The sequence below is a fragment of the Odocoileus virginianus genome, chromosome 17 (genome assembly GCF_023699985.2).
Source record: "Odocoileus virginianus isolate 20LAN1187 ecotype Illinois chromosome 17, Ovbor_1.2, whole genome shotgun sequence".
Taxonomy (NCBI): Eukaryota; Metazoa; Chordata; class Mammalia; order Artiodactyla; family Cervidae; genus Odocoileus; species Odocoileus virginianus.
The window spans coordinates 8065733-8074898 of NC_069690.1; the positions used below are offsets into that span (position 1 = coordinate 8065733).

At 42.3% G+C, this 9166-nt stretch overlaps 1 protein-coding gene across 1 annotated transcript; it reads left to right on the forward strand.

The window, feature by feature from the left end:
- Nucleotides 1-5835: 5835 nt before the first annotated feature.
- On the forward strand, nucleotides 5836-8322 carry LOC110152882 (olfactory receptor 4D1-like). The gene is made up of 2 exons (XM_070478458.1): nucleotides 5836-5853; nucleotides 7369-8322. Exons 1-2 carry the CDS (start codon nucleotides 5836-5838, stop codon nucleotides 8320-8322), a joined length of 972 nt encoding a protein of 323 aa, XP_070334559.1.
- The last annotated feature ends 844 nt before the right edge of the window (nucleotides 8323-9166 follow it).

Here is a 9166-nt window from a genome sequence, read left to right on the forward strand (position 1 = left end):
ACAACAGACTGGTTCCAAATTGGGAAAGGAGTACATCAAGGCTGTATATTGTCACCCTGCTTATTTAACTTCTATGCAGAGTACATCATGTGAAATGCCAGGCTGGTTGAAGCACAAGCTGGAATCAAGATTGCCAGGAGAAATATCAATAACGTCAGATAGGCAGATGACACCACCCTATGCCAGAAAGTGAAGGGGAACTAAAGAGCTTCTTGATGAAAGTGAAAGAAGAGAGTGAAAAAGTTGGCTTAAAACTCAGCATTCACAATACTAAGATAATGGCATCCAGTCCCAACACTTCATGGCATATACATGGGGAAACAGTGGAAACAGTGACAGACTCTTTTCTTGGGCTCCAAAATCATGCCAGATGGTGACTGCAGCCATGAAATTGAAAGACATTTGCTCCTTGGAAGAAAATTTATGACCAACATAGACAACATATTAAAAAACAGAGACTTTACTTTGCTGACAAAAGTCTGTCTAGTAAAAGCTACGGTTTTTCCGGTGGTCATATATGGACATGAGAGTTGGGCTATAAAGAAAGCTGACCATCAAAGAATTGGTGCTTTTGAACTGTGGTTTTGGAGAAGACTTCTGACAGCCCCTTGGACTGCAAGGAGATCCAACAGTCAATTCTAAAGGAAATCAGTCCTGAATACTCATTGGGAGGTCTGATGCTGAGGCTGAAATTCCAATACTTTGGCCATCTGATGTGAAAAGTTGACTGATTGGAAAAGACTCTGATGCTGGGGAACATTGAAGGTAGAAGGGGACAACAGTATGAGATGGTTGGATGGCGTCACCGACTCAATGGACATGAGTGTGAGCAAACTCTGGGAGTTGGTGATGTACAGGGAAGCCTGGCATGCTGCAGTTCATGGGATTGCAAAGAGTTGGACATTACTGAGTGACTGAACTGAACTGTCTGAGCCTTTGAATGAGGTGTGGAGGACATACACCAAAACGAAGCATTAAAATATCTGGGCTCATAAGGGAGAGGCCAGGGGCAACACAGACTCATTGAACAAATGCCCTGATATCACTGAACTGTGGGTCCCTGTTGGCTCACTGGCTTTCACTCCTAATTTTTCTTAATTACCTTTTATTCCTCCTCCTTCTTTCTTGGCTCCCATCTCCTTTTCTGTTTCTCCTCTAACTCTTCACCCTCCTCACATGTTTAATGATTTTGAAGCTGATATGGGCTGAGTCATGAAAACAGGATAGTTATAAGTCCCAAACTGCCCTTTTCTGAAATAATGGGGCATGAATAAACAGAGGAGCTACACTATGTCCATCCTCTCAAATCTTCCATCCCTCATCCTCCCTGCTGCCACACGAGACCCTGTAGGTCTTCTGTAGGTCATTCTTCTGCATAAAGTCCTCCACTGGCTTGTAATCTCATTCACGGTAAAACCTAAATGTGGGAGCCTTGTATCTTAATGTTATTCAGAGTGATTCATGCCTCCTTTCTACCCTAACGCCCCAGCACTGTGCTCCAGTCTCACCAAGGTTTTCAGGGTTCATGGAGTGTATGTTGTGCCATTTCATCTCTGGACCTCTGCGAAACACATTTTTCCTTCTTTGTCTGCAGAACAGACTTGAATCACCTCTGTTTAAATGTCATCTCCTCTCCCAAGTCTTCCTTCTCTTTCAGCCATTGCTATTGTCTCAGCCTTTTAACCTTTGAACATCCCCCCCACCCCCCGTAGACCTATCTCCTCTCTGTTGTGCATTTATGTATTTCTGGTTCCATTTCCCCCTCAGCCTGTGAGTTCTTTGAGAGGAGAGTGTATGTCTTATTTTTATATCCTCAGCACCTAGTGTTGATGTGTACCCAGCCTGCCTCCCACTGCTCTCCAACTCTTTTTTAAAAAAAATTATTTTTCATTTATTTATATTAGTTGGGGACTGATTACTTTACAATATTGTAGTGGTTTTTACCATACATTGACATGAATCAGCCATGGATTTACATGTGTTCCCCATCCTGAACCCTCCTCCCGCCTCCCTCTCTATCCCATCCCTCTGGGTTTTCCCAGTGCACCAGCCCTGAGCACTTGTCTCATGCATTCAACCTGGGCTGGTGATCTGTTTCACCCTTGATAGTATACTTGTTTCAATGCTATTCTCTCAGGTCATCCCACCCTTGCCTTCTCCCACAGAGTCCCAAAGTCTGTTCTGTACATGTGTCTCTTTTTCTGTCTTGCATATAGGGTTATCATTACCATCTTTTAAAATTCCATATATATGCACTAGTATACTGTATTGGTCTTTATCTTTCTGGCTTACTTCACTCTGTATAATGGGCTCCAGTTTCATCCATCTCATTAGAACTGATTCCAATGAATTCTTTTTAATGGCTGAGTAATATTCCATAGTGTATATGTATCATAGCTTCCTTATCCATTCGTCTGCTGATGGGCATCTAGGTTGCTTCCATGTCCTGGCTATTATAAATAGTGCTGCGATGAACACTGGGGTGCACGTGTCTCTTTCAGATCTAGTTTCCTCGGTGTGCATGCCCAGCAATGGTATTGGTGGGTCATATGGCAGTTCTATTTCCAGTTTTTTAAGAAATCTCCACACTATTCTCCATAACGGCTGCACTTGTTTGCATTCCCACCAACAGTGTAAGAGGGTTCCCTTTTCTCCACACCCTCTCTAGCATTTAATGCTTGTAGGCTTTTGGATAGCAGCCATCCTGACTGGCATGTAATGGTACCTCATTGTGGTTTTGATTTGCATTTCTCTGATAATGAGTGATGTTGAGCATCTTTTCATGTTTGTTAGCCATCTGTATGTCTTCTTTGGAGAAATGTCTGTTTAGTTCTTTGGCCCATTTTTTGATTGGGTTGTTTATTTTTCTGGAATTGCTGCTCTCCAACTCTTAAAAAAGGATAACTCTCAGTCATATTAAAAAATATTGATCTAAAACAAATAGACTGACAAATATTTCCCCAGCAAAGGCAGGTTTATTCAGGATCAGCAGAGAATTGCAATTCAGGGTCTGCACCCATGGTGAGCCACAGGGTTCATGGAGTGCAAGTACCCCATGGGAACGGGAAAAATGCATTTAGAGAGAAAAAGGAGGGTGGGAAGCTGGAAGCTGTTATAAAGAGTTCATAGATTTTCACTGATTGACACCTTCCCAGGAAAGAAGAGGAGTCTTTCTTCTTCCAGTAGGGCTCTGTTATTATCAGGGTGCGAGAGCTCTGTCTTCTGGTCTCTCAACTCTACCTAATTGAGATTTCTGTTCATTAATTTTTACACAACCATTTATTGAATTTTCACAATGGGCCAAGTATAATAAATAAAACAATAGGAAATATTGTAATCCATTTCAAACAGTTAAATTACCCACAATCTTTGAAGAGTCAAACTTTGAGGTTGAGATGTAATTTAGAAAACATTTTAAACTTATTTATAAGAGTGCATTCCTTGAGAGGAGAAATATATAAAGTAGAATATACAAAAACTTATTGAAAACCAAATCAGAGTAATCATGAATTAATCCAGGTAATTTAATTAGTTGCTGTGGAGGCACAAGAGACCGGGTTCAATTCCTGGGTCAGGAAGATTCCCTGAAGGGGGAAATGAAAACTCACTCCAATATTCTTGTTTGAAAAATTCCACGGGCAGAGGAGATTGGCAGGGTGTAGTCCTTGGGCTCGCAATGAGTGGGACACGACTTGGTGACTCACAGAGTGTGAGATGAGCACAATTGTGTGGTAGTTTGAGCATTCTTTGGGATTGTCTTTCTTAGGGATTGGAATGAAAACCGACCTTTTCCAGTCCTGTGGCCACTGCTGAGTTTTCCAAATTTGTTGGCATATTGAGTACAGCACTTTCACAGCAACATCTTTCAGGATTTGAAATAGCTCAACTGGAATTCCATCACCTCCACTAGCTTTGTTCATAGTGATGCTTTCTAAGGCCCACTTGACTTCACATTCCAGGATGTCTGGCTCTAGGTGAGTGATCACACCATTGTGAAAACTTGTTAGAAACGTGAATTCTCTGGCTCAACTCAAGATCTACTAAAGGAAGATTCTTCATGGGTGTTTCTGAGTTTTAACATCCCCTCCAGATGATTCTAGTGGATGTTCAAGTAAGTGAATAAATGAACTATGAAATGGGTCTTTCCAAAAGTCCCAGAAATTCTGTTTATTTTGGAGAAACTTGGTCCTTTCTGACCCTCATCTCCTAATCCTACATGTTATGAATCTACAGTTTTCAATATTCTTGGTGGGTTTTTTTTTCTCTTGTTGTTTTGTGTAAGTTTTTGTTGTGGTTTCTGGTTTCTTTGTCTTCTGGCCCAAGGAGAACTTTCCAATAGTAAGTCTTTCTGAAAGACTTTGGAACTTTGAAACAACTCTCATTGTTTCCTTGTTCCTAGCAGGAATCATTCCAGCTCTGCTTCCTGAGCCCAGTCCAATCATTTCTCCCTGAGGATATACTCTCCTCCCCAGGGTCATGCCCCTGAGTCCTGTGTGTGAGGGATGGACAGAGAACAGGATGATGTGGGGCTACATAGGGAGGATCCCACCAAAAGATGTAAGACCTCAACCCTCTTCCCCCGTTCAGGGCTGAAGGAAGGTGAGAGCCTGAGGGCTTTCCACGCAAGCGTATAAGGCAATGGTGGTTAGGTTTTTGGAAACACCAGCTGGAGAATAAATGTGTGACATAGTAGCTCAGTTGGTAAAGAATCTACCTGCAATGCAGGAGACCCCAGTTCGATTCCTGATTCTGGAAGATCTGCTGGAGAAGGGATAGACTACCCACTCCAGTATTCTTGGGCTTCCCTTGTGGCTCAGCTGGGAAAGAATCCACCTGAAATGCAGAAGACCTGGATTCGATCCCTGGGTTGGAAAGATCCCCTGGGGAATGGAATGGCTACCCACTTTAGTGTTCTGGCCTGGAGAATTTCAGGGTCTGTATAGTCCATGGGGTTGCAAAGGGTCAGACACAACTGAGCGACTTTCATTTTCACTTCACTTCACATAGACTTGATGGTACTGAGTCTAATGTTGGAAGAAAGCTTTGGGAAGTAATTTGGGTGGATGTACTGTTAAATAACTGCTTCAGGTTGCATGTAAAACCCAGTAATTTTAGCAACCAAGTATATCACTGGCCTAGTGAGATAGGAAACAGAGGATAAGTAAGTTCACTTTAAATATCTCCAAATAATCCATTACCTACTTAATACAGTATTTGGCAACATTCACTGAGCATGTGCTGTTATCAGAGTTTCTGTTCCAAGTTCTCGGGTTATTAAGATATTGAAGTTATGATGCAGTTGGTTGAGGGGAGAAAGTGGAGAAATGAATGATGGTAAATATATAACAGAAGTATTTTTGAAATGTCATAAGAACCCTGAGAATGGGAAATTTGTTCTGCATGGGAGAAATGGTGACAGGAGTAACAGAGGGTGACATTTGAATGGGCTTTTCTAGATTTGAGAAAGTCAGATCAGAATTCTGGGAAACCAATATGGAAATAAATAAATAAAATATTTAATAATCTATTGAAAAGCTTGTGGCTCATTGGAGGTATAGATACTGATTAGGAAGGCAAATGAAGATTACATTTCATAGTCTGTATGACATGCTGAGTTGCATACACTTCTGTGTGTGTTTCTACCCTGACTTGATCCCCAGGGTATTGGATGTGGCTCCTAAGGGACTCTGGTGGAATCACTACAAGAATAGATGTGAGAGAGGAACATGATCAGACCAGCATTTAGAAAAGTCTCAGGTATAGCTGTGTAGAAGGTGTACTGGAGGAAGCAAAGATGAAAGTGAAAAGTAAGAAGGGAGTGATCTCTAATGGATAATGGATCTGGGGAGTCAGGTGAGAGCAAGTGGAGACTGAGAAGAAGTGGAAGGGGAGGGGGCTCACCAATCATTCTATCTCTCACCCTCCGAGAGTCTTTCTTCACCTTTGGTCCCAATTTCTCTGCCCCTTCACCTTTCCATTCCCCATCCTTCATTCATTCTATTTCCCCATCTTCCTTCCTTTTAAATTTCTTCTTCCATTCAATTCTTCACCTATTTCCATTTCTTCTCTTTCAATAATTTTTTTCCTCTTCTACTGGATTGGATTTGACAACTTCTGAAATTGCTGTCTTTTCAGAAGAGCTGTAAGTCTCCTGTTCAAACAATATATTCATCTATGTCTGTACTAGTTAGTTACCCTTCTGCCACTTGACTCCACCTATGTTCTGGGTGAGCTGAGCCTCACTCAGTAAGGGTCTACCTACCATGGAGGATGGGGAAAAATGAAATGTCCCAGGTCTCTAGCTGTGGCCAGAGGTTCTCCTGTATGGATCTGCATACCCAGAAGCATTTCACTCATGCTAGAGTTAATACCAGGTACTTATTATTTACTGACTAGCAGCAAGGAGATCATTCCTGGGTGTTCATTGGAAGGACTGATGTTGAAGCTGAAACTCCAATACCTCGGCCACCTGATGCAAAGAGCTGACTCACTTGAAAAGACCCTCATGCTGGGAAAGATTGAGGGTGGGAGAAGGGAATGACAGAGGATGAGATGGTTGGATGGCATCACCGACTCAATGGACATGGGTTTGGGTAAACTCTGGGAGTTGGTGATGGACAGGGAGGCCTGGTGAGCTGTAGTTCATGAGGTCACAAATAGTCAGACACAACTCAACTGAACTGAACTGAACAACAAGGATGAGCACTGAAGGGCACAAATAAATTCTGAAATGAAGATTGTATCCATAGCACATTTTTGTTGAATTGTAGAAGAAAAACATAGACACATGAAAAAGTTCATTAACATTATTATCTGTTAACTGTTGCATGAAAGAAAAATGATTGGTACAAAATGTGTTAGAGACTGGAAAAGGGAGAATATCTTAAGAGTAGGAGACTACACAGGGGAGAGTGATTACCATTTATTATTTTAGACACTGTTCTAAAAAACTTATGTGTTATTTTATTCAAGCTCCAGGACAAATTTACAGACAAACATTTTCTTACAGAGATGAAATCTGAGACTCAGATAAGAGATTTACTTAAGGTCAAATCTCAGAGAAATATAAAGTTATGAACTTTACATTTCCCAACTCTGTTGGGCTCTATGTGTCTTCTCACCACTCTATTACCACTGAATCTTTGAAAAGCAGGTTGCATATGTCTCTAGATCAATTTAAGGTATCTTGTGAATGTGTACTCCAGTATCAGCTCTCCAAAGACAAGATCACTTATATCAGCCCAGGGTATTATGATCTGCACATCAGGGTGTCCTTTGTCTGGACTTGGACAGTTGCTTTGAGTCACTGAGCACTAGAATGATGCATAGTAACTTCACGCATCTCTGTTTGTGGTGTGTTTTCTTTAGGTGTATGGAGAAGACAGCGTGGATTCAGGGAACCACACATGGGTGTCAGAGTTTGTCTTTCTGGGGTTCTCACAGACTCAGGAGCTCCAGCTCTTCTTGTTTCTGGTGTTTCTGTTTGTCTACACCACCACTGTCATGGGAAACCTCCTCATCATGGTCATGGTGACTGCTGATTCCAGGCTCCACACACCCATGTATTTCCTGCTGAGAAACCTGGCTGTCTTAGATCTCTGTTTCTCCTCAGTCACTGCCCCAAAGATGCTGGCGGACTTCCTCACTGAGAAGAAGACCATCACCTACCAGGGCTGCATGGCCCAGATCTTCTTCTTCCACCTCTTGGGAGGTGGGACTGTCTTCTTCCTCTCAGTGATGGCCTATGACCGCTACATAGCCATCTCCCGGCCCCTCCATTATATCACCATCATGAATACTCGAATGTGTGTGGGGCTGGTGGTGGCTACCTGGATAGGGGGCTTTGTCCACTCCATTGTCCAACTTGTTTTGATGCTTCCATTGCCTTTTTGTGGCCCCAACATCTTGGATAACTTTTACTGTGACATTCCACAAGTGCTGAGACTGGCCTGCACGGACACCTCCTTCCTGGAGTTCCTTATGATCTCCAACAGTGGGATGCTGGTCTTCATCTGGTTCCTCCTTGTTCTGATCTCTTACACTGTCATCCTGGTGATGCTGAGGTCCCACTCTGGGCAGGCAAGGAGGAAGGCAGCTTCCACCTGCACCACCCACATCATTGTTGTGTCTATGATTTTTATTCCCAGTATCTATATCTATGCCCGACCCTTCACTTCCTTCCCCATGGACAAAGCTGTGTCCATCAGCTACACCGTCTTGACCCCCATGCTCAACCCCATCATCTACGCACTGAGGAATCAGGAGATGCAGGCAACCATGAAGAGATTAGGCAAACGCCTAGTGATTTCCAGCAGAAAGTGAACTTAAGATAAATTGACTTTAAATGACAAATGTTTTCTCTGAACTGTTTTCCATGTGAGAAGTGGAAAAAATATTTTATTGAGTGTGGCAACTGAGATTAAAGTAATATTTCTGTGGACCTACTCCTGTGTCAGGTATTGTGTTAGGCACTTTTGTACTTTTGTATCATTCTCATAAAAATGGCAGTGGGTATGCTATTATTATATTAAACAGTTTTGTCCACCCCTGGTGCCTCAATGGTAAAGAATGTGCTTGGCAATGCAGGAGACACGAGTTCAATCCCTGGGTCAGAAAGATCCCCTGGAGAAGGAAATAGGAACCCACCCCAATATGCTTGCCTGGGAAATCCCATAGAAAGTGGAGACTGGTGCGCTAGAGTCCTTGATGTCTGAAAGAGTCGGACATGACTTAGCAACTAAATGAACAAAACAGTTTTACAAATGGGAAAACTCAGACAGGAGTGACTTGCTCAATAATGAGAAGCAAGTGAGGTGCAGAACTGGGCTAGGGGACATTTTCTCTGATTGCAAGTTTCGAGGCAGAGGATATGGGTAGAATTTGAAACTCAGGGTCTCAGACAATCACAAGGGAAAACTTAGAGAATTCCTCTTCTATGGATAAATATCTGTGATGAATGCTCCATATTTTCATCTTAACTCTGAAGCAATCACATTTGTTCTGCTCTCTGTCTCTCTACCTCAACCTCACTGGGGTATTTTGGAAGTGATCTCACTTGTAACATTGTCTAAAAATTCCCATAAGTGTATTTTCCCTTTGGATTTGTTCCTTTTCTACCAAATACTCTTTGGATAATATGAAAACTATTCTGCTTTCCCAACCAAAT